General features: G+C 35.7%; 1 protein-coding gene across 6 annotated transcripts in view; it reads left to right on the top strand.

The window, feature by feature from the left end:
* The window catches only part of PTBP2 (polypyrimidine tract binding protein 2), a 56,108-nt gene that overhangs the window by 5,841 nt on the left and 24,129 nt on the right, over positions 1–26,138 (top strand). For 5 of the 6 annotated variants that reach the window (XM_065656207.1, XM_065656206.1, XM_065656205.1 and 2 more), the window contains 3 exons: positions 8,375–8,450; positions 22,222–22,394; positions 22,818–22,961. In XM_065656207.1, the coding sequence (XP_065512279.1) occupies positions 8,375–8,450; positions 22,222–22,394; positions 22,818–22,961 (393 nt within the window). The remainder of the gene's footprint in view (positions 1–8,374; positions 8,451–22,221; positions 22,395–22,817; positions 22,962–26,138) is intronic. The other variant, XM_065656208.1, reaches the window with a different exon arrangement.

Raw genomic sequence — 26,138 nt, 5'->3', positions numbered from 1 at the left:
AGCTCTGTCCTAGTACTTTCTAATAGTTTTCCAATCAGTAATGTGTCACAAAGTCCCCTTTTTTTCCTGACTGCTGAAATTTAACTTGAGGAATATAATAATGTGGTGAAAGTGAGGTAGCTAGAACCGGAAGACATATGAGCTGATGGAAAAAAGGAAGAGAGCACGAAGTAGCAGTGTCTGTAAGTACTCTTGAAGAATCATTCGCTTTTTTTTAACTCAGGTTCTGAGAGGTAGTCTCTTACAAAATTACAGAACACTGACTCTTTTTTGCTACTAATAACTGAGAGTTTCCTTGTGGTGGAAACAAATTTTGTAGATTTATTTTGATTTTTTTATTTGAGCTGTACACTGTATAATGAAAATATGTGTAGAAAAAAGTCAGTTAGAAATTCTAGCAAGTTGTCAGAAGATAAGTTTAAACTAAACTTAAGGAATGAGAAAATGTATTTAAATAGCTTTTTCCTTTTAGTATCTTCTTATTTTTCTGAAATCTATTTTGCTTTCACTGCCATAATTCTAGATACTTAAATAAAAGGAAGGGAGTGGTAGGATAAAAAACTGACTCATTCATACAGACAAATGCCATGTGGTGGTTTATTTCATTGTATTTAAAATACCAGAATGATAGTTTTGAGCTGTCTTTGAATGTCTAATACAGTTACTAGTAGATTGCTAGTAGATTAGGCAGAGTCTGCTAAGGGTAGTGATATGAGGAAAATGGGTCATTTGTGAATTGGAGGAATTGTTTTAAAATCAACTTTTGTGTTTAATGATACTTAGTTGTAGCAACAGTAGACAGCAAAAAATGTGCAGATCATTCTGGCAGTGAAGTAAGAATGAAGTGTGACCATGTTCAGAACTCTAGAACTGGCACCTGAATTTGCCTTTTCAGCAGTGGTATGGGGAGTACATCCTTGGTGACAAAAAATAGTGTCTTACAGTGAAAGACATCTGCTCTCTTTTTAACAGTAACTTCTGTTAAATGACCCTGTTTGAAATGACTTTCATATTTATTCCCAGAACAATCTACCCCAATTCTATTTTCTTTGTAACTTTTTTTCTTAATGCTCATTCTGCCACTGTAGTATATGTGGAAAAACAGGGAGAACTGAAAATTAAAAAGAAAGGAAAAATGTTGAAAATTAGTTTGTGCTCTGTAGCAGGTATGTATCGTTGCAAGGAAGGCTTAGTATACCTATTTGATATGTTTTGATGTCTGTTGCTAATTGGAAATCACCTAATTTTCATTTGTATCAGAAAACCTATATTTACATCTTAATTTAGGAGATTCTAGGAAGAGAAATGTGATCACCTGGACCATCTGAAAAAATATGAACCGATACCAGCATGAGAATACGTTTCCCATTTCTCACAGATTTGGGCCATGTTTTCACAAGCAAATCGAGCTGCATTCCATTTTTATCTGTCACTGTAATACTTGTGCAACAAATGTTTGGGTAGCCACTTCACAAACCTCTCTTGAGAATTTAACCAGGATAAAGCTAAGCTGACAAAACAGTGAGTTGCATCTCTTTAGTCACATTTGTACTGAAGCGTGTGGTTGCATAAATACTTGTAGCAATATAAAACTGGGGAGGACAGAGTAGGAGCAAGTTCCTGGGGCAAGAGGGAAGGTAGGAGTGTTGCTTTTGGTGATGGTTCAAGTGAGGTTGTGATTTCACAGGCTGTTAATGGGACTATGATGTTTGATGTAGGGGTTTGGGTAGTTTTTATAGCTGCAAGTACATAAAGCTGTTTCTAGCTTTTAATAAAATGAGTTTTTCTGTGAATGTGTAATGTCAGTATTGAGTTAATAGACAAAACAGCACTAGTGATTTTAGGTTTTTTATTGTGAAATAGTGGAAAATGAAGTAGAAAATACCTTCCTTGTGGATCTTATTTTGAGATGTAGAAACTGCTACTAAAGGACCAAATCTGTACATCTAGGTGACATAATTCTCTAACTAGAAAGCTAAGAACTCATCCAAGTGATAGCTCCAGTGAGTTTTTCTCACCTATTCCTATTTACTACCCGTTATGTACAGCTGCTTTAGAGTAACACTTTCTTTCCTGGTAAATGTGGAAAAAAAGTCTGAAATGCTGGAATAAATTATCTTGTTTGTTCTTCCGCCTGGATGTTTGAAGTGTCAACTGGTATTCGACTAGACTCTTGCCTGCAGTCTTTCATTACAATTAAAAACTTGAAGGTTTCCAAATGAGGCTGGATGGCATAGTTTAAGTGGAGGTTTGGCTATTCAGCTTTCTGGTTTAATAGTCCATCTTGATCTTCAGATGCTAGGTACATGGCATATACCATGTGTATAGTTGCAAGAAGAAAGAATAAAAACTCAATTTTCTCCTAGATCCTTCCTTACTGGAAAAAAAATGAGTGTAAAAATAGTGAAGTTAGTTGTTAGGATATATAAACAATGTATGATTGGCTGAGGACAGCCTAAAAAAGAGCTGAAGCGAGGAAAAAAAGAGAATACAGAGAATAAGTATGGAAAGGTGGTCATATTTTATCCAGTTAACTTCCTAGTGAGTTAAAAGCAAGTGCTGTTTTAAGCACCCATGGAGTTCATGGCCTCATTTGATAAGATTTCGTGCTAATATAATTAAATAGTATAGTCTTAAAAAATCAAGTAGACATATTCCTTGTATGTCAGGTTCTGATGAAGTGATAACTAACTTATAATTTAAACTGTATGCTTTGTAAAATAGTTTTGAACCTGCATGGAATTTCTTTTGGATTGTATGTTTGTCCTGTCCTGAATGAGTTTTCTGTGAATCCTGTACCTATGAGAGGTGTAGCAATCTATTCATTAGGTAATTTGGATTATGAATTTGGACAGTAGTGTGTATAGTCAGAGCATAATGCAGGTAAAGTATTCTTCACTAAAAAGTGGGGGGAGGTGTATTTAAGCAATGTTGCATTAAAAATGCATCCTGTTAAAAATGAAGCATTAATTAAATTCTGATCCGTCACATGTAAACTGAAGGAAGTCTAAATGCTGTGTTTGGCGGTTTGAAGTATGTCATCATGTTTTTTCCAGTATTCAGTCCCCAGAGTTAATTCAGACATTGAATGTTGAAGCTGTGTGTTTTTACAAGTGTGTATCTGTTAGAGGGGAATGTTTACTATCTAGATTGGAATTCTCATATGCTTTTATTTGTCTCGCTTACCATCAGGTTTCTGGCTCGCTCTTTTAAATTGTTCCGAGATGTTAGAAATGAAGTATTTTACAATGCTGTTAGATTTCTTTAAATCACGAGATCAGCCTTGTGGCTTGTCATACCCCTTGGGAAATTCATGCCCGTAGGCTGAGAATGACTGGTAAATGCGCAGTGCCAGCTCACGTTCTCCTTTTCACTTTCATCTGGGGGAGGATGGGGGGGAGAGAGGGGAAGTGGTGGGGGCAAGAGCATCCTGTTCTTGAGAGAGGTTTGTAATATCAGCAAATTAGAACCCCACAAATGAGAGGATTTATCAGAAAATGTATTTTTGGAGTAGTTACCTTTTCTAGTAGGAATTTAAGAAATTTAGATTATGCTGTTGACTTTAACAAAGTGTAGTTTTTCATTTGTTTACTCTTTCTAGTAGTATTGGTTTAGTGTTCTTGTAGTGAATCTACACATGCTTCTAATAAACCTTCTGTAATACTCTCGGTTTGTTATATTAGGTTCAGCCATAATTTCTAAAAAGAGTCTCCATCGCCCTGAAATGTTGGGAAAAGAGCTGATAATATTTCTCTTTCATAAACAGTTGTCCAAAAGTATTTTATTTAAAACACTAAACCCCTTTGGTAAGTCTCAAGCTGAAGTTGTTACTCTTTGGGCTTTTTTTACCTCGGATGTAACAAAATCTGGGGAATGTTTGAAATATTTAAAGCCCTATCTGGAATGTGAGGAAAACAATTGACAAAGACTTCTAAATAGTGTTTTGTTTATTAGTCTAGAAGGGTAGTATGACTGTAATGACTTCCTGAAATTACACAGCTACTTAATATAACCTGTGGTAGCATGAAGCTTTATAGTAGTCTGTTACAGGGGGGGTGGAAATAATCCAAAATCCTGCTGTGTAACTCCAGTTTGTGTAGCGAGGTATTTTAAGTTAGTTGTGACTGTTAAAGCAAGGAGCTATGAGATTAATTTGCTAAGCTAGAAGCTTTTTCTTTCTTTTTGTATAATTGATTTTGTAAATTGTAGAAGAGACAGAGTGTATACAATAAGTGTATTCGCATACAGAAATTAACTGAAATATCAAAGTGGTATCTTCAATTTAAAGTATATAAAATAATTTTTGTATGTATAATTTTTAAGTTTCTCTGAAATACATATACAAAGTCTGAGTTGGTATATTTTTTATCTTTTTAAGTGATCCTGCATGTCAGTTTTATGTAATTCGATGAGTTGAAGCCATTCATTAACATACTGTTTTCACACCACGGATGTAAATGCTCTTATGGGGACAAGGGTGTGAGAACATGGGTTTCATTGAAAGGACTGTATCGACTCCGCAACGAATTTAAAGTTCACTCACTGCAAGAAGTTAGTTTTGCAATTCTCTTGCTTATTTTGTGTAAGAGTATTTTGGCAGATGCTGGTTTCATGAAGAAATGGTTTAGATATCTCTTATCTGAACAGTTAATGGTTTAGCTTTTATGGAAGGTTAATATAGATTAATGTTCTTCTTGACATTGGTAGGAATAGAAATATAGCATTGAATACTTGTGCTGTTGAGGACTAGCTGTTCAAAAGATGACCTATTAATAGTATAATAGCAGTTTGTACTACTTTTGTCCTTTGTGATCTTTCCTCATGCTAAAATGGATATTCTATTAGTCTTTACTGTGATGCTATTATAGGAACTTTTCTTTGCAGGTTATGACAAAATAAAATCCTTGGGGTGTTGTTTGTTATTTTAACTTAGATTTGGACATTTCTGTGATGTATGTGTTTGTGATCTTCACTCTTGTTATACAATCTCAAACTTGCTTTGATTCTTTATAAAGCAGCAGTTTACACAGATGGTGAAAAGAGTTAAATGAACATTGCTCTTGGATGTTCCTTTCTTCATTGAATCTGATTCGCTATGTTCTTCAAAGACCTGAGTTTAGTTTCCTTATCTGTTAAACACTTAATAGAATTTACCTAAATTATTTTAAAGGTTTCTTTGCTTAGCATCATTTGAGTAGCAGAACTGGCGTGCTTGAGGATAAGACTAGTGGATGTTCAAGATACTTGGGAAATGGGTTATAATTCTGAAGTTTTGTATGTGAGATAGTGGAGTGATGAAGAGCTTTGCTCTTGGAGCAGGATACCAGTTCTTTTTGGCTTAGCACCCTCTAAAAAAAGATGCATATAAAAACAAAGCCAAGCACCCCAAACCACAAATTGAATAAAGTATTATCTGTGCTGAATAAATGTAAGTAAAATAAGTATTTTTGTCTATGCTGTAATTCAGGAGGTGCTTGTATCACATAGTAGTGTGAGTTTAAGAGAACATATTGGCATACTCGAAATGCTTATATAAAATTGCTTTACTAGGCAACTTAGTCATCTTAACCCTTTTGAAGTAAATGACAATTATGAGACAATTACTACTTTTGATTTTGTAATTTAACTTCTCCGTGTCCAAAAACATAATGTGTCCTTTGCTGTGTAGCTGGTTTTAAAGTTATGTACTGAATGAAGTGCTGAGTTGTCTATGCTGCTTAAGATGAGGCAATATCTTTGTCTTTTTACGAAAAGCTTGGCAAGTATGTATGGGAGTGAGTTAGCAGAGGTTTGCTATACATTTGTGATTGCATGGGGAAGTGGAAGAATATTCCACACACGGACCTGTACATCTGTGAATCAGACTTGTGAACACTGATTTATGAAAATAACACAAATGTAGAATTTATGATACATGCAAATATAAGGAATTCACATTTACTGGTTCTTCTGAAGCAAAACTATTAAAATTTTTTCAAGTGTAATGACAAAATCTTGTGATTTACTCTGAATGTATTCCTGAAATGCAAAATGATGTGTTTCAAAATGAAAACTTTTAACTGTTCATGAAACACAAATACAGTAACTGAAAATGCACTCTGAGTAATTTGTGCTCCTTTTGGATTTTTGTGCTGTGGATTAAGAAATTAACAGTGTTTTGAAAGCCTGATTTACTAGGAATCAGTTTATGTAATCACTCTTGCATTCCCCTAGTTAGCAGTTGCTGATGTAAGTAACTTTTTGAAGCTGAAAACAACTCGAATTTGATATTTTTCAGAATTGTAAAGTTCCTGCAGGTTTTGGGAAGAGCATTCATTTGGTATGGGGGACACTTCAGTTGTTCACTTAGTGACTGCTGTACTGTTGCAAATTAATGCCTGGCATATTTAGGAAAAAAATTCCTGCTGAATTATCGTATTGTGCGTGACTGTGTACTGATTCAGCCTCTAGTGCTGCTTCCACTTGTTGAGTTGAGGTGTCCAGGCTACAGACCATGGCTCCCAAGCAAGGCCAGGGTGGTAGGTGGACGGCTGCAAGCGGAAATAATGGCGGTTATCTCTGAGCGAGCGAATGCACCTAGTAACCTTGAACTTTGCAATATTCTACCTATGTAAATATTATGTTAGAAAAATAAAACATTACAGAGAAAGAAGGAATGTTTATGTTTCAACTTATACTGAGTGCCTGGGTAGAAAGCAATGTAGTTTGAATAACAGAGAGTTTCCATAACTTCTCTAACTTGTTTCTCAGGTTTGTCCAGCTACAGTTTTCCTTAGTTATATCTGATTACAGATCTGTTCTTACCTTGGGAAGGACAAGACGTGATTCTTGTCATGGTCCTACCTAATCTTAGTGTTAGGCATTACTCAGTTTTAAAGGAAATCTGTTGTTGATTTGATAGGCACAGCGTTGTTGGTTGCTATGTACCCTTAAGAGCTTAGAGTATTCAGTAAACTGTGTTAAGATTCTTCAGAGCTGATGTTGAAAACTAGGTGAACTTTAATGGCTCTATGTGTGGATACACATATAGACTATTTTTAAGAGCATCTGGATTTCAGGTGTGGATTAAACAAACTTGAACATATTTTCTGTGTATGGACACACACAGCACAGTGATAAAATGGTAAAGGTTTGATTTTTTTTTTTTTTTTTTTTTTTTATTTTTTAAATGCATCTTGTAACTGTGCTGCCTAGGAAGGTGATATCCTCAGGTTAATTTAGTATGCAGTAATGAGATGCCCTGTAAAACACATTCACTAACTATTCTTGAGATTCTGTTGTAGTGTCTACAATAGAACTAAAAACATTCATTGTTATAAAGATGGGTAGAAACTGCTTTCTTTCCTCACTTCCATTTTAACAGTGATGTGGATTAGTGTTAAGGGTGGTGGGAAAATACTTTTGAAGTGGGGAAAGAATCAATAAGAGATTAAAGATAATCTTTAAAGGGTGTCAGGTTTATTCCCCCTCCCTTTTTTTTTTTCTTAAGGAAAGATCTAAATATTTTGGGGACTTTTTGAGAGATGAAGTCCTGAGGGATGGAGGGGTTTTGGGGGCAAAAGAAAAAACAGCAACAAACAAACAAACAAAAAGACTTGAAAAGAAGCCAAAGGCTCTTCAGCTATGTCAAACGCCTATCTTGCAAATAATTTGAGAGAAAAATATTATGTTGTCTGTTTTCAAGATAAACCTTCTTCTGAGGATTTGAGTGCACTTTCAAGTCATTTTCAAAAAGACCATTTAATTGGTATTTGTCGTGTTTTAAGAATTACAATGAAGATGTAATTCCCTGCCCTAAATTGTATTTTGTAGGTCAAACTGATGTCCCCAAAATGAAAACTGATCATTTCCTATGAAGACAAGTCTTTTTTTTTTTTTTTTTTTTTTTTAAATAGTGGTGTTAGAATTGGGCTAAACTACATATTTCTATTTGTATAGTTTTCCCTTGTAGTTTCAGCTATATACAATAATTTAATATATGTATCTTAAAATACTAAAACCATAAATTAGTCGAAATGCTTTTGAAATAGACTAAATACATTTAATTTTAATAATATTTTAATTTGCAATGCTGGACAAAATTATTGTTCAGCAGTTCCTATTGTGTCTGGAGGTGGCTACATTTCAGTGGTGGGTGAAACAATAGTGCTTAAGCTGCTCTCATGTCAAAGATTGCCATGTAAATATACTGCTTTACTTAGATTTCAAGTTGTTGCACTTATCTGAAAAGAGGAAGTCTGCCAAATCTGAATAGGTTTGGTTATGCTTGCTTAAGTTCTTCTAAAGGTTTTCCCTTTCAAACTGACATTTTTAATATCTTTAAAAATCACAAAATAGAGAAAAAAAAAATCTCTTACTGTCTCTTTCTTTTTAGAGAGGATCTGACGAACTTCTTTCAGGCAGTGTACTCAATAGCCCGAACTCTAACATGAGCAGCATGGTAGTTACTGGTAAGTGATGCCCTTTCGAAGGAGAAATCTATCATTTATACTTGGACTCATTTCCTGTATGCAAGGGGAGAACACTGAAACGAAAATCTGTTGTGTTATAGAGGGATAAACTGTTGGCATGCATTAGACTGTAGTGACCTTGTATATATTCACAAACCTTGGGTATCTGAGAAGAATAATCCCATAAAACAAGAGGCAACTTTCAGATGTCTGTTTGCTAAGTTGTTGGTGGGTGATGGGATGAAAAATTACACTTGTCTTGTACAGCTGCCTTCAAAGTAAGGAATCACAACTACGAGGCAAAGATAAACAGCTTAGCAACTCCTTTGTGACATCAGCCTTTTCACACATAGACATCTGTGAGTCTGGGCATTACTGGGAAGAACACTGTGCCACTTTCATAATATAAGTATGGATTCAGGAAAACAGAGTTGTGCTCTGTTCTTGTTTAGACTGCTAAAGCAGGAAACTTCACTTTGCTACTTCAGTCTGAGATCTCAGCAGTAGAATCTCAAAATGTCAATGCAAAGTGAGTGTAGTTGTTCTTTAGCCAAATTTCTGGTGATGCCAGATAGGCTTTTCATGAATTGGCATGAATTGCCTTCTGCTGCAGTTAATGCTTCTGTAGGTTGGATGTGCTGTGAGTTCCCTTGGAGGACTCACTTTAAAGGTCTTGCTTTTTCTTTCTATTTTTCTCTTCTTAGAGATGTGGAGGAATTGGTTCATGGCATCAGACAATGTTGCTGGGCTTTCCAAATAGTTGCCTGGCCCGCTGCTTTAATGTTCCTGATCAATTTTTCTATATTTATCTGCTGAGCAGTATAGTTATTAATATCGGTAGCAGATTCTTTCCTTTTAATCTAGTAGCCAAAGATTGGGATTCAGGGTGCAATTTCTTGTTATGTTTAGGGTGCTGTGGTGGCAGCTGTTGCCAGAATAGGCAAGTTTTGTGATTCTCATCCTATGTCCTTAGCATAAGCAGAGAAAAAACCCACCTTCACGTGTTTCTGCTCCACTCTCTATGTTAGAGTGCCTGTACACTTACAGAATAAGCTAATCTGGCATTAAACTGTACTGCCAAAAAGCATAGTTTTCTCTTGGAGCAACTTACTGAGCAGTGATGTGGCTGCACAGTTGCTGTTACAGATTCAGTGCAGTGTGGGGTGACAGAAGAGAGGAGAGCCACTTCCATTGGCAGTTCTATAACCAGCAGTGAAGAGATTATACTTCTTTGGAATAGATCAGAAATGCAGTGTAGTGCATTCATAGGCCTTTTAGAACCCCAGAACATATGTTTATCTCCCCTGCTTTTCTTAATTCTTTCTGATTCTGAAAGATGTCTCTTGTTTTCATTTTCTTGATGCCCTCTGCAGCTCTGGTTATTAGTGCTTCAGCAGTGTGCTTTACTTAAATGAGAAACTAGAATGAGAAGAAGTTTGGGTTGTGTGTGAGTGTTTGGTTTTGGGAGTGGGAGGCAGATCACTGTTACCAGGACAAAGTCCTGAATATTACCAAATTCTCCACATATTCTCAGAGAAACTTTAGGTCAGGAAAACTAAATGCAGGTTAATTTATCCAAGGAAACAATGGTAAAAGTAAAGAGAAAAAATTGAAGTAACTGAGTTTTCAGAAGAAAAACTACAGAAGCTTGTCTAAGAAGCCTCGAACTTTAAACAGAAATTCTTTTCTCCTCAAAAAAATCTTAAAACAGAAGAGGGTGCCTTGAATCCATTATGTGGACTTGGGAGTTAGATGCATTTATCAAATACAGATTCTCCACTCCCACCCCCTACCCTCCCCTTGTCTTTGTTTACTGCCTTTTTTAAGCTGATTTAGGGTTTGGGTGTTTCGGTAGGTTTTAGCTTTTTTGTTACCAAAGAAGTATTTTTTGAGAGAGTAGTTTTCAAATGAATTTATTCTTTTCATTTCATACAAGTAAGACTTCTTGATAGGTCTCTAGGCATGCAGAACCACAAATGACTTCTCAGAAATTATCTCAGTAGCAAGCAACAGCAGTCTGAGTAGTGGCCTGGTTCCTGTAGTATCAGTTGCCTCTTATAAAAAATTTCGTATTGATTGTGTAATATATAAAGGAGGTGGGTGGAAAAATAATACCAAACAATCAAAAAACCCCAATCTGAATGCAGTATTTTAAGTCAAGCCATTCTCTATAGAGGTCAGTGGAAAGGGGGCTAGTTTTGTTTGGGGTTTTTTGTTTGTTTTTAAGCAGTTTCTTGGGATTGTGCTCAAATTTGGCTTCTCCCTGCCAGCCTTTGTTAAATGACATAAAAAAAACCACTGTAGAGAAGTCTAAATCCACAGTTCAGTGTTATTTTTCTAATATATCCTCCAATAGCACAGTTTACAAGTTCAGATTGTAGAATCAGAAGTAAATAGATCTGAAATGCAAACCCATATGTTAATCTTTCTGTGCCCATCTCCTGAAGCCAAATGAGTTCAGGTATTCTTTGTGTCCAAATTAATGTCCTCCTCTTGCTTCAGTTCTGCTGTTACTTTTCTCTTTAGAAGAATTTAAGAATTTTGTGAACAGTTTTTTTGCTGTAACCAAGGCATGGTAGTGATGACTCTTCCTCAGATTTTCTAGGGCTTAAGAAGATCTGTAATCATTGATTCTTTGTAAGGACACATGTTGTAGCAATTGACCTACCCTGTAACTCTTAAAACAAATACTTGTTCTTGGCCATTTCATTCTTAGATTTTGGAAGTGTCATGATTTTATGAGACTTGGCCATTGTTTTTTCCAAACAGATACCTAGATGAACAAAGGAAAGAGATAGTTTGTCTTTGCAATTCTCTGAGCCTTATTGGTAAAAATATACACAATAAAAAAAGATTGTCACTAGCAGTACCATAGCAGGCCTAAACTTGGAGCAAAAACTTGGGAGTCACAGCCTCATTTATTTCTAAATCTCTGCTATAGAAATATTAACCTAAACCAAGTTGCCTAAGTTGTCAAAAAAAAGACCTTTTCATGGAAGTGAGTATTTTTGGTAGAACTGGGGGTTGTATCTTTAGGGGTTAGACTGGCAATGAGGGTTTTTTTTTTTTTGTAAATGATCATCCTACCCTTTTATCGTGGTAACAATTCCATCAGATTTTTCTGATAGTCAGCTGCCAGTCAGTTAGAATACTGTAGTTCTTTAATGCTTTTATGGATGCTCTTGCTCTAATTCACTTTCTTAGTCTGAGAAAGACATGAAAGAGGCATGCTTTCTCGGTGTTGTAGGGAGTCTTGCATATGCATCCCTCCCTATTTGTGAAAGAAACTTGTAAAATTGTCAGACGAACACTTGATTTGTGTTCTTATTGATTATTTGAAATACTGGTAATTTGATAAACAATATGGAATTAAGGAAAATGCTAGCATATTGGACTGTTGTCCAAAGGACTTGGTTAAAGTACAAGGCCTGAGCACTGAGCATTTTGTAAACAGCTTTGTCATCAGTGTCCATCTTGGAGATTGTGTAGATGAGAGGAAATTGGCAGTCCGGTGTATTAAAATTTACTACAACTCAAGTTTCTGTCTTAAGTACTTTGTGTGTCTTTTGTAAAAGAACATCATTTAAAGAAAGTTAGACCTGGGTAATTGCGGATGACTTCTGTGTGAGTTTTTTTACCACAATTCTGAACCCTTATATCCTGTTTTGGACATAATTTGGTTATTGTCCTTATTGTTGTGGAATTTCATTTCACTTAAGCACTTACATTTAAATATACTTTTTTTTTTTTTTTCCGAATTAGTTTATAAGCAGTATGGCAGAACATTCTGTGAATGTTGAGGGAAGAATCCCATCTACTAGGTCAGAGTTTGTTTCAAGGGAGGGCAGCTTGTAAGGTTCTAGGTTAGCAAATATTGAAGCTTTTCTAAGAAGTTCTCTTTTTGATGTTGGATGTTTAAGTTTCTGAGCTTTTTAGCACCAGCTGATGTTGAAATGTTGAAGTTGTATTGTCAGAACTACAGGCCTTCTACTACTGCTGGAACTACTACTAGTGTTTTCCTTCAGCTCTCTGAAAATATTGCCAAAGTCTGTTCTTATTTTCTATCACAATCTTGCTTGGTTTTGATCTCTTTGGAGAACATAACCCTCTCAGAAAGGTGTGTGAATTTTTTTTTTAATTTTTTTTTTTGACATGTTGATGCACAGCAGACAGCGACTAGAAAGGCAGTTTAGGTAAACTAAAATATGGTTTGATTACAGGATTCTGAGAAACCAGAACTAAAGCCAAGATAGTAAAAAATATTTTTGACTCTGGATTTTTAAAGCCATCAGTTATGCACATTGAAAATGATCGTACATAAATAACTTTTTCACCTGTCAGTGTTTTATGTTCAGTATGTGACTGCAGTTGCTTATTCTGCAGCTTTTATATGTAAGAAAAAAAAGTCCCTTCTCTTTAAGAACTAGAAAAGGCATTTCCTCTGTGATGGGTTACTTTTGTGCCAAGCTTCTTGTGAGGCTTTTTTCTTTTCTGGTGGAGGACTGTTTAATGGAAGTTTTAGGAACAGTCTGTAGGAAAATACTCATACCATGAACTTCATTGCTGAAATCCACACCAAAAAAAATTAGAATTTTTGAAGGACGTAGATATAAAGTGAAAGATGTTTCTGAAAGTTTCATAAAAATTGCCTTGTCCAAGGCAAGGCATTGAAACAGAATTGGCAAGTTTTTTTATTATAGCTGCTGCCAGTTCCGTTGTTTATGTTTGTGTGTTTAAGTTCAATCAATAGAAACATTTCAAAATTCATTTTGCAGCTGAGTTCACCAAACTCCTGAAGCTTCAAATGATACTATTAATCTTGATCTTGTTTTTACTTCATTAGCAGGGAATGTTAGCAGTTACTTTGGTAGGTAATTCATTGTGTTAACAGAATACTTAGCACGGAGGCATAGAAGCTAATAATATTTCAAGTGCTGTGTTTAACTTGGGGAATAAACATAGCTCTGCTGGTTTTGATGGCATGTTAAGTAAAACTGGTTATTAGTTAACGTTAATGATACCTAAACATAGGTAATTTACTTCTGAAGTTTGCAAATTGATTATGATTAATAGTAATTTGAAAGATTTGAAGAAGTATAGCACATGTGATTGGAAAGTGTAATAATTTAATAATGGCCTATAATGTACATTTTTCTATAGATATACATGGACATGTGCATGAACTAAGTTTTAATGCTCTGATTGCCTGAACAATATATCTTTGTAAATCAAGAAACTTAAACAAACAAACAGACAAACAAAACAACAAAAAACACTAACAAGCAAAATACCACACAAAACCTACAAACAAGCAAACAAAACCTCAAAAACCCTCAGGATAGGAGAAATAAAATGTGGCTGCTATTATTTAAATTAGTTAATTTCTGTCTGCATTGCTATGCCATAGTAATTCATTTTAGTTCCACTTCAGTTACATTTCAGTCTAGTATTTTTACATATTTTATGGGCCAGAGGGAAGTACATTAATTTTAGACTGTACAACATTGAGTAGCCACTATGCCATATTGTAAGTGTATTATCATGGTTGATTAGAAAACTTACTTGGTGCTCAGTGGGTTTTGAAACAGACATGTAGCCTACATGTAGATGTGCCAGTTAGTAGTTAGGTGCAAAAGTAGTTGCGATTTTGGACCGTGAGTTTTAAATCATTGTAACAAGGCTCAAACACATCTTTATTAGCCAAGATAGGAACCATTACAGTCAACGCAGTTTTGCCAATTAGAAATAAGTTTGTTTATTCCTGTAGCGTAAAAATTTGTGCTTCGGCTTTCAATGAGCTCTTGGAAAGCATTTTCCGCATCCTGCTGATTATGGAGACATTTTCCCTGGAACAAGTTGTTGAGTTGCTTGAAGAAGTGTTAGTTAGTTGGTGAGAGGTCAGGTGAATGTGGCAGATGAGGCAAAACTTCATAGCCCAATTCATTCAGCTTTTGAAGTGTTGGTTGTGCGAGACATGGTCGGGCATTGTTGTGAAGAATCGAGCCCTTTCTGTTGACCAATGCCGGCTGCAGGCATTGCAGTTTTCGGTGCATCTCATCGATTTGCTGAGCATCCTTCTCAGATGGAATGGTTTTGCAGGGATTCAGAAAGCTGTAGTGGATCAGACAGGCTGCAGGTGCAAGTTTGGCTTTGGGAAGTGCTTTGGAGGTTCTTCTCAGTCCAGCCACTGAGCTGGTCATCACCGGTTGTCGGATAAAATCCTCCTTTCGTTGCACATCACAATCTGATCGAGAAATGGTTTGTTGTATAGAAGATGACGACACTGCAAAACGACGTTTTTTTTTTTTTCATTTTTCGATCAGCTCATGAGGCACCCACTTATTGAGCTTTCTCACTTTCCAATTTGCTTCCAATGCCCAACAACTATAGAACGGTTGATGTTGAGTTCTTCAGCAACTTCTTGCATAGTTGCAAGAGGATTGGCTTCGATGATTGCTCTCGGTTGGTCGTTGTCAACTCCCGCTGGCCGGCCACTACGGTCCTCATCTTCAAGGCTCTCATCTCCTTTGTGAAACTTCTGGAACCACCGCTGCACTGTATGTTTTTTAGCCGTTCCTGGGCCAAATGCGTTGTTGCTGTTGCAAGGTGTTTCCTCTGCTTTATGACCCATTTTGGACTCGAATAAGAAAATGCTTGAATTAGCTTTTTCTCTAACATAATTTCTATAGTCTAAAATAAATATAAAATAAACAGCAAGTAATAAGTCAGTAGCAAAAAAGAAAATAAAGTGAGAAAAGCACATTAAAATAATGTCTAACATAATCACATTTAAGAATGTATTCCACTATCAAATGGCAAATTTCAACAATGCAAAAACCACAATTACATTTTCACCAACCTAATAAAAGCTGTGTAGTTAATTTTTTAGTTGCTTGACCATGTTTACTTATTTAAGCTCAAATTCCTGATAGGCAGTTTTCTTGGTACTATAAGATAGTTTTATTATTAATTGGTCAAGGTTTTCCTTTGCGCATGGCCAATGTCCATGAGGGAAATCCATCTATTCCTGCTGATTAATGCTTTAGTTCTAGTGCTAAGAGTTCCATGATGTAGTAGTGGCCTACCAAGGCAAGGATAATGGGATATGAAGTACTTTGAAGTACAAAGTCTTGCAGAACATGCTTCCCACACCAAGCAAGTGTAATTAACATCGGACATGTAACCTTTAATTCTGAGGTTAACAAATGCAGACTTCGGAGAACTTCACATATTTCATGTTTTTATCTTATTTTTGAGTATAGTATCTCCTTTTTTGGTCTTTATCTCAAGAATTTTAAATCCCAGATTTTATCTTTAGCTTGAACTTTTGAAGATGTCTGTAGTAAAACAAAGGTCCTGTTTTTCTTGTTTTGGAAACATGGTTGGCACTTATGGAAAAGTTTGTCACTGAATCAGACCAAAGGTCTCTTCTTCCTACATTTTATCTGTGACATCAGGCTGGGTGTATATATTTAGGGAAAGAACCTCAGAAAGGGAACCATGACAGACTCTGTTATACCCTCCCAATTTGTGGTTGCCTGCCATTCCCTTAGCTGGTGGTTTTATGCAGGTGATTGTGTACAGTAGCCACTGCAATATTTAATCTTTCTCTGTGGTCACAGTAAACTAAAGGAGAGGAGACTCAGGCTAGACATGAGGAAGAAATTTTTTCAATGAGGGTGGTAAAACCCTGGGCCAGGTAGCCCAGAGAGGTGGTAGGTGCCCCATCCCTGGAGACATTCAAGGCCAGGCTGGACGGGGCTCGGAGCAACCTGATCTAGTTGAAGATGTCCCTGCTCATGGCAGGGGGTTGGACAAGATGACCTTTGAAGGTCCCTTCCAACCCAAACTGTACTATGTTTCATAATTCTGTTGCCTTTATCTTGGTCAGTTATTTCCTGTGTTTATATGTGTCCGATGTTCTACTTGTTGACAACATTAAATTTTGTATATTTGGCTAATGTGAAACAGAAGTACTTTATACATTAGAAACAACAGTGAATAACGTTACTAAGCTTCCTGTCTTTACTCATGGTATTGGAGGATGAAAAATTGTTTGAGGAAAGCCTAAGTATTTGCACTTTTTTGTTGTTTTGTACTGAAAGGTGCGAAACAGATTCACTTCTGAAGAAAGGATATTTATTTGTCAATTTGTTTCCCTAATGCAGATAGGCAGGGATTTATAATCAGCATCTTGTGCTGATTTTTTTTAAACGTTTTTCCCCTTCTTTCCAGGAAATAATAGGTGAAGGCAACTTCTCGTATGCAAAATCTTTGCCCATAGCCACATAGTTATATTTGTATTTTAGGAAATTGTGTGAACATGAAAGAAAGTTACTGTGAAGGAAAATAAAAACTTTCTATATTTTCAAGGTAAATTATGTATTTGTGGCCTCAGAACACTTCAGGTTGTATTTATGTATTTCTCAGAAAATGAAAAAAAAGTGTGGAGAGCAACTCATCTGGGATGAAATGTTATTAAAATATTATTTCAAAAGTGGTTCTCAGCAGTAAGTAAGTTATTCACTGTTTGCTAGGAGTTATGCTGAACTTTTAGGATCAGTTTTTCTGCAAAAACTACTTGAGAACATTGAATCTTCATAGCTTGAACAATTGAATGCCACGGACTTACAGTATACCTTATGTACGTTGCACTTCATTCTGTTGCTTACATATATATGCAGGTTTCTATTTCTGTGTCTAATAAAATAGGAGTTTCTTACTAAAAATGCCAGGGACTCAAGTTGTTTAGATAATGGCTATTTATAGGCTTTGTCAACTCCTAGGCATTCAGTTTCGACAACTTGATTTATGCTAAATTGAAGGAACTCTGTGCAAGAGGGATGTGGCTTATATATCAATTCTGTTTAGACTATAGTATCTTATTTAGATGGGAGAATAATGCTTTGAATGCCATTTGTAGAGATGAGCTTTTGTTTGGAAATAGATAACTGATGTCATGTGGAAACTGGATTTTTCTTCTCCTTGGTGGACAGCCAAAAGCAGCTTACATCAGTGCAGTGGCTGTTACAGAACAGAGTGGGGATTTTGGTGGTCCAAATTGAATATAATCAGGGTTAGATTTTTGGGGTTTTTTAATGATTTCTTAAAAAATGGTATATTGAAGGCTGTAACTTGATCAGTAAATGAACTAACACTGTCTTATACTCATGCTGTTCTCCTGGTGATTTTTTTTTTTTTTAAATTATTTTTTTTTTCCCAATGTAGATATTGTAGCATCATGCTCTTCAGCGTGTCTTTATATTTGTTAAAATGTTAATGGCAAGAGGTTTGAATTGGATCAGGCTTTTTGAGTCTGGTGAAAGCCAAGCTACCTGATGAAAAAGCTACCTAACATTAAGCTTCCAGTTTAATAGCAGTTCTTCAGCAGTAGTTATTAGCTGGCTTATGAGGTTTTCCTCTCAGACGTCCCCTTGCCACTACCCTGCCCAACAATTTTCTGCAATTTTGTCTCTCCTGCTGTATATGGGAAGATCTTTTGGGTTGCTTGTTTATTTCCGTAGAGCCTGTTTCTGATGCAAGACAGTGTTATTCTTCTAGTACGTCGCTTTTCTTGACTTAGGTTCTAACCTTTATGGACACTGATTATGCTGATACAATTTGTTAGAGAATGAAGTTGTTGTTTTAGCAGTAGTTGAATTCACCTTTCAGTGGCTCTGAACAAGTTGTGTTCCCATGTTTTAAACATCATGGTTTTCTATTCCCCACTGCAGTTTAATGATGTGTCTCCAGCTGAGAAGTACCATTTAAAATGGCAAATAAGAGACTAAAGAGAGGGAGAAAGGTTTCATACAGTGCCAAAAACTCTTAATAATTATTCTAAAAGCTCAATTTCATTTGTTCCACAAATGTTTGGGAAAATTCACTTGTGTATTGCATGCATACTTAGGACATGACACACACACTTTATTACTGCCATTATTGAAATAGTAAATTAGCGTTAAGCTGTGCTGGCTGGATAATCAAAAGTAGAAACAGTACACGTTCTCTTGGCTTTCAAGAAAAGCAGTAATAACTGGCGTTGTCTTAAAACGCAGTGTTAAATGCTTTTGGGTAAATTTTAATTTAAGAACGTGGGCTTTAGGAAGTTCAGCTTTTATAGTGCAAGGTATGTTTCTGCCAATAAGTAATAAACAACTTTTGCCACAGTTGCTTGCCCTACTGTCAAACTTTCTTTGGGCATTTACATAGCATTGAGGATGCTTGCTGCCAGTCCCTCCCTCCTTTCCCTCCCCCCTCTGCCATTTTTTCTGGTTGCCATACCTTCTTTAGCGCATAATTCTCTGTCTTTTTGTGTATATTATTTTAATACATTTATATATCTACTTTTTCACTTCAACATTTTAACACAGATACTTGTCTATATTGCTCTTTTTCAGTAAATAAAAAAGTGTAAAGAATAGTTTAGTAGATGTTTAGTTTCAGATATTTTTAAAAATTGTGTGAGAGACTTGTATTTGTGAGTTAAGTTAAAGCTGCTAACTGCTCTTTAGGAAAAGATATATAGTACAGCAAATAACTACTTTTTAATTTTTTTGTTTTAACCTATTGCAGCAAAAGTTGAAAAACTGTAAAGTGCAAATATTAGATAGCAATGCTAATAGAAAAACAATTTATTCAGGTAATACAGTGATTATTAAAGGTACATTTTTTTGCAAATACCTATATGTGAGTGATTATATACTGCCGAGTGGTACTATCACTGGTAACATTGAGTTTACTTAAAGCATAATCCAAATACAAGCTTTAATTTTAAAAAAAAGTTGGACATTGTGCTGTGGAAAAGTTAATATGTCAAAATTATATGTTGAAAAACCACACAAAAGACAAACCAGCTCTGTAAGTACTGGTCTGAGCAGTCATGTTATATACTTTTCTGGTGATGTAGTAAGAACAGAGGTTGCTTTCCAGTTTCAGAAAATCTTTTAGTTTAAAAACTTTGGTTTTGCTTTCTCATTTCTAATTGTTAATGTTTCATATTTAATTTTCGAAACTTATGGTGAATTCATATTATTTAGAAAGCTTAAGTATGAAAGGCATTGGAAATCTGGTTTCAGTATCACTACTGTCTTATTTGTCGCAAGTTTGTTTGTAATACATTATTAAGCCTGTCACACTTCACAATGTTTTCTTCTAGTTTTTAATAGAGTTTTTAATTGAGAACTAGGGAAGACTATTTATTTTTCACCTGAAGCTCATTACACAAATTTCATAAACTGGCTGTAGTTTTGAGGATAAAGTGCTATATTGTGTAATTGTGAACAAGTGAAATCTGGCTACCTGGGAGCCCAGTCTCACCGCATTTTCCCAAGTGATACAGGTTAAAGCCTTGTATAGACTAAGGATGGACTTCAGATCCTAGTTCAGTGTGTAGTTTTGAAATTTTACTCTTTTGTGTTCCATCAAAATGTGTCCTTCTGTACAGCAGACCGAAATAAAATACATACTATTACAGCATGGTTTTAGCCCCTTCTACCATTGTCAGCTGGAGATACTACTAGCTGAATTTTGACCAGTTCTGATGTTGCTAGGTTTTTGTTGTTTTGTCTGCTATAGTAAATTGGAAAAGATTTAGAAAGTGTTCTGCAGGGCAAGAACTTTTTTAAATGGTCAGTCCTGGATTTTTTTTTTATTTTTTTTTTAATGGGGGAGGTGGGGAGCGGGAGAAGACAGGAAGTTAAAGGATGACCTGCCTCTAAGGCGTACTATTTTTAACTAAGAGAATATATTGAATTTTAGATTTACCGAAATCTGAAGATAGCTGAAGTGGAAGGTACAGACATTCAAATTAGAATGAAGAGATTTAGCTGTTAGAAAAAAGATACGAGAGTGATGAAGGCAGTTCCTGATGTATAGACCTATCCTTTTTCCATCAATTCCTTTAACGGAAGTAGGGAGAATGACCTTACTCTTGAAAAAGTAAAAAGTGTGTGTGTGTGTGTGTGTGTGTGTGTGTGTGTGTGTGTGTGTGTGTTCATAGTTTTGGTCAGAGACCCCGACTTTGCCAGTTTTCCTAATAGCACTGAAAAGGTAGTTAAAAGCCTTACCTGGTTTGGCTTTTCAGATACGTATCTGGAGTGTGGATGTTCTTGACTTGTAAAGATTAGAGTCCATTTCATTCTGCGTTTTTAATCTGAAGTAAGTTGACTTGGTTTAGGCAAGCTGAGTGAAGAACTTTAATTATTGATTATGATTTAGGCATACCCTTAGCAAAACTTTCTGTGCTCAAGTCGGTCATAAATGAATGCAATATTTTTATGCAGGGAGTCAGTTTAGGTATAAATGATTTTCCTGGCACAAATTCAGAATTATAATCTGTAGTTAGAACTGAGCGATAATTGAGGATTCCTTTATTCTCTTCCCTCTGGAAATCGCAGTCATCAACTTTTTAATGAAGATGAGGCTTTTGCACGATTTAGTATCTCATAAATGCTTCCTATTGATTCCCCCAATCCCCATTTATTGTTTCTACTTTTTTAGTGAGTAAATAAAAGTAGTCTTGGTCATATTTTTTAATTTTTAAATCGTCTTTGGTATTGGCTCTCAACCCATGAATTTGAACCCTAATATTAACAAATATTTTCCCACTAGTCAAAATTTGTGTATTTTTTTTGAAATGCAGGTAACCATTGAACTGCTCTTGTAACATTAAATCAGAGGTTGAATAGCTCACATACTGACTTGCATGTTTTATAGCTGGGAGTAGAATAAAGAAATATTTTCATATTTAGATATTTCATATCTAAAAGCATTCTGATTTCCAACTTTACTTCATTAATATCTGTATATCTTATGATAGTGGTGTTCTTTAGCTCTTAACTCTTTCTGATGTTTATTCCGCTGACATATTTGTAAGCAGTGGTTGTATTACCTTCTAACCAAAGTAAATAACTTTTTTTCTTTTTTTGGCCTTCTTTCCAAAGCAAGACTTCTTCCATCCAGCTGACTAGCTCTTTATTGCCTATGTTCAAGAAAAAGGAACTTGAGTGGGAATTTTGCTAGAATTCTGGACAATATTTGGAATAGTATCTTTCTGGTGTTTTGTACAATTATGTTAATGCTTTGTGGCTTCTGCTAGGAGGATCTTGTCTGGGTCTTTCTGTCCACAACCCCCCTCCTCCCATGTTAGTTGCATCATGTTTATTAGTTTTTTTTTTTCTTTTTCTATGGGTGAGCTTGTAGTTCATGACAGACTTATTTGTACTTGGTCCTTAAATTCCAAGGTTGTGGATTTCATCAGACTTTTGTGTAGTCAATCCTCTGGGTCATCCCCTTTCTCCAGTGTGATCCTTCTCAGCATTAATAATGCTTCATGTTTTGCTTTGATACTTTTCTACTTTTCGTGTCAGGTTCCTTAGTGCAAACAGTCTTTAAAACTTTCCTTTAGGAGCTCTTCTAGTAACTAAGTCACCACCATTTTTCTCCTTCCAAAAAAACTCTGGTTAACACTTTTTTTTTTTAATGTAGAAAGTACATATGTGAGTTATGTGAGCCCTTCTGAGTCATAATAAATATTCTTGTATGGTATTATATGAGATACTTCACTGAAAGTGAGGTGAAAAGGTTTTGCTGTGGTTTGTGTCTTGTAACTCTTGTCTCTTCAGAATTTGTTCCGAACCCATGAATTTTAGTTAGATCAGACTAAGAGATGGCTTACTTAAAAATTCTCATTTATAATTAAAAGCATTTTTAATAAAGCACTAATAATTTCTGCAAACTTTTCAAATAAGAGTCTGAATATGTCTTTCAGCCAATGGTAATGACAACAAGAAATTCAAAGGTGATGATAAAATGGATGGGGCTCCTTCTCGTGTTCTTCATATCAGGAAATTGCCTGGAGAAGTGACAGAAACAGAAGTTATTGCTTTAGGTTTACCTTTTGGTAAGGTGACCAACATCCTGATGCTGAAAGGGAAAAATCAGGTAATTTGTTGCTTTCCATTTTTTAGTACTAATTTCAAAATATGCTGTTAAAATGTTGTTGAAATACGTCTTATAACAATAAGTATTAAGCCTTTGTTCCTTTAATTTTTTTAATGAAATTATACTGTCTTTTAGTAACTTACTTTTCAGAACGGGGATGGTGGGCAGCTACATAAAGCGAAAAGTTAGCTGTAAGATAAATATTTAGTCCTGCATCTTCACAGATTAATTTTTGGAGATGAAATAGCTTAGCAAATAAAGCTGGTAGGTAGAGAATGACATCTTCTGAGGACTGGTATTTGTTAAAATGTGTTATTGAACCCTTTAAGTGTTTTTTAAAACCTCTTCTAAGTGTTTTTTATATGCTGTTAATATGAAGATTATCTGCTTTGTAAATACTGGAAATTAACTGTTTAATTACAGGCATTTTTGGAACTTGCTACAGAAGAAGCAGCTGTCACAATGGTTAATTACTACTCTGCTGTGACACCTCATCTTCGTAACCAACCTATCTATATCCAGTATTCCAATCATAAAGAACTGAAGACTGATAACACACTTAACCAGGTATATTTACTGTTATTTAGTATTACAAATGCAGATGGTAGAAAATGAGGTGTGACATGTATTCTTGGCACATGGCATGTGTTTAAATCATTTGGTTTTGTCCACATTCTAACACTATTTTAGTCTTACCTATGATCATTCCATTTCGTGATGTTGAAGGGGATTTGCTTTCTGTGTGTCAAGGTTTAACCCCACCCCCAGCAACTGAGCACCACACAGCTGCTTACTCACTGCCCCCCCAGCAGGGTGGAGGAAGAGAATTGGAAGGGTAAAAGTGAGAAAACCCATGAGATAAGAACAGTTTAATAATAGAAATAAAATAAACCAATAGTAATAGTAGTAATAATATTGTAATGAAAAGGAAAGTGAGAGAGAGATATAAAACCCAAGAAAGACAAGTGATACAGATGAAAACAATTGCTCACCACCAACTGGCTGATACCCAGCCAGTCCTGGAGCAGTGGCCTCCCCACCAACCTTCCCCCTAGTTTTATGGCTGAGCATGACTTCATACGTTATGGAATAGCCCTTTGGTCAGTTGGGGTCAGCTGTCCCAGCTGTGTCCCATCCCATGTCCTCGTGCACCCCCAGCCTGCTCGCTGGTGGGCTGGTGTGAGAGGCAGAAAAGGCCTGGGCTCTGTTGAAGCACCGCTCAGCAGTAACTGAAACATCCCTATGTTATCAACACTGTTTACAGCACAAATCCAAACCAGCCCCATACCAGCTACTGTGAACAAAAATAGCTACGCTAGCCAAAACCAAGACACTGTATGATCTTTCCATTACAATGAATTTTCTTAATGTTACCTTAATGTAAAAAGAAAAAGATTTTGAAGTGTCTTTTAACTTTTTTTTTTTTCATAAAATAAGTTTTCATCTTGGTTTAGACACTGTAGGATAAGAAAAAGCTTTCTAATTATTCTGACGCCTGAGATTCTAATGCCAATGTGTATTTCCCTGGTGATAATGACTAATGCCAATGCCTATGCTTCAGTTCCTCGAATGATTGCTCTGGTAGCACTGGTAACCTCAGCTTATGTGATTTGCTGTTCCTGGAGAAAAATACCATAATGATCACTGTAGAGACAAATATTCTTGATAATAAAAAATGTTTTCCTCTTGCCTCTGCAGAGCCTATTTCACAATAAATATAGACACATACCTGATTTTTGTAGAACAGGAAAATTAACGAAAGTAAAGTGGTGACCATTTCATAAAAAATTATAGGGGGAGAAAGGAGACATCAACTTACCACAAGTCAGATGATTAGTTTAAGGTTAATTTTTTATGTTTTCTTTTTGATGTTACAAAAGGCAGTGTAAGTACCAAGTTACAGTTTCTGTTACTTGCGTCCTGTCTTAGGTAAGGTATTTTAATAGTAAAATTATTGCTGTTACCTTTAAAAACAATTTCAGGGTAATCAGTTGAAACACATCTTGGTTCAGATCAAGTATAGTATTGATTTTCCTGTCAATCTTTCTAAACATTCTAGTTCCTTAGACTCTTTTGGTAGTTTGTCTGCTAAAGGTACTTTTTTAAAAATTAAGATTATTTTTTTTTTTTTTGGTCCACAAAAAATGTCAGTTATAAAGAAAAACATCCAGAGGAGAGCCGCAAAAATGATCAGAGATGGAACACCTCTCCTGTGAGGACAGGCTGAGAGAGTTGGGGTTGTTCAGCCTGGAGAAGAGAAGGCTCCAGGGAGAGGTTATTGTGGTCTTTCAGTACTTAAAAGGGGCCTATAAGAAAGATGAAGTTGGACTTTTTAGCAGGGCCTGTAGCGATAGGACAAGGGGTAATGATTTTAAACTAAAGGAGGAGAGACTCAGGCTAGACATGAGGTTAAATTTTTTACAATGAGGCTGGTAAAACCCTGGGCCAGGTTGCCCAGAGAGGTGGTAGATGCCCCATCCCTGGAGACATTCAAGGCCAGGCTGGACAGCGCTCTGAGCAACCTGATCTAGTTGAAGATGTTCTTGATCATGGCAGGGAGGGTGGACTTGATGACTTGTGAAGGTCCCTTCCTCCCCAAACTATTCTGTGATTCTATTATTTACTTTTGAAAAAAAGAGAATAGAGGATAAATTCTGTCTGCACATACAGGGATGGACATACTCCCTTAAGAAGCTTCCTCTTACACTGTCCTCTGGCTTCTCTGGTGGTACTGGTTTTGTACTTCACGTGCCCATCTTTTCAACATACAGGATGTGCTGACTTTTCAGAAGTTTTTATGCTACTATATGCATTAATACCCGATTTTAAGATATTCCCAGTCTTTCAGGTCTTGTTTTCTTTAATTTAGAACTAAATAATAGAAATAGGTACTTGGCAGTAAGTAGTCTGTAACTAGTGTCTCATGAGGCATTCTGTAAAACACAAGATGGTTGGATATTCTTTTCTCTGTAAGGAAGAATAAAGATAGTGCAGATATTGCCCGTGGTTTGCTTTTTCTTTCTTTTTCTTGATACTCAAAACTTATATTTTTAATCTGTATTTAAAAGCTTTCTCATCCAGCCAAATTAATTTTGAAATTTTCTGGATGTTCAAGCAGGAAGATATTAAGAAGTCAGGATGTTAGTACATATAACTGGAAAGATAGGATACAAATTTGGAGAAAAGAGCAAGTATCTCAATTATAAAGAAGACAGGGAAAAAAAAATCTTTATCCAAAGGGATACTTTAAACAGCAAGGCCTTTAGAAATAATGAAAGTATGAAAAGTTCCATTAAGCTATGCTATTCTGAATTTCTCAGTAATAGTAGCTTCTGAGATTATTTTTAGTTATGTACTCAGAATGAGTTGGCTCTGAATAAGCAGATTCAAAAGGAACCATTTAAGTTTTCATCTCAGCTTTATAACTCTGTTTCCTGTGAGACATCAAAACACTGAGAGGAGCATTTAAACTCAGATTTAAAACAAACATCTCTTAGTTTGTTTCATAGAGTACTTAGACCCAAATGAATTGAGAAGAGAATGACCTCTGTAACTGTAATTCTTTTTAATCATCAGCCTGTCAGAAATGCATGGATTTAGTCTTTCTGCAACGTTAGAAATAAATAAATGTTATACTTTCTGAATGATGTAGCTGATCTTTTAAAATTAATTTCAATTTTGCAAAAATAAGAAAAAGTTTTACATACTACTCAAATGTCTTCAAAAGTGGCTATTTATATATGA

This window comes from Caloenas nicobarica, chromosome Z (genome assembly GCF_036013445.1).
Source record: "Caloenas nicobarica isolate bCalNic1 chromosome Z, bCalNic1.hap1, whole genome shotgun sequence".
Classification (NCBI taxonomy): domain Eukaryota; kingdom Metazoa; phylum Chordata; class Aves; order Columbiformes; family Columbidae; genus Caloenas; species Caloenas nicobarica.
Note: the sequence above shows the minus strand (reverse complement) of the source record. Positions and strands in the feature narration are given on the sequence as shown.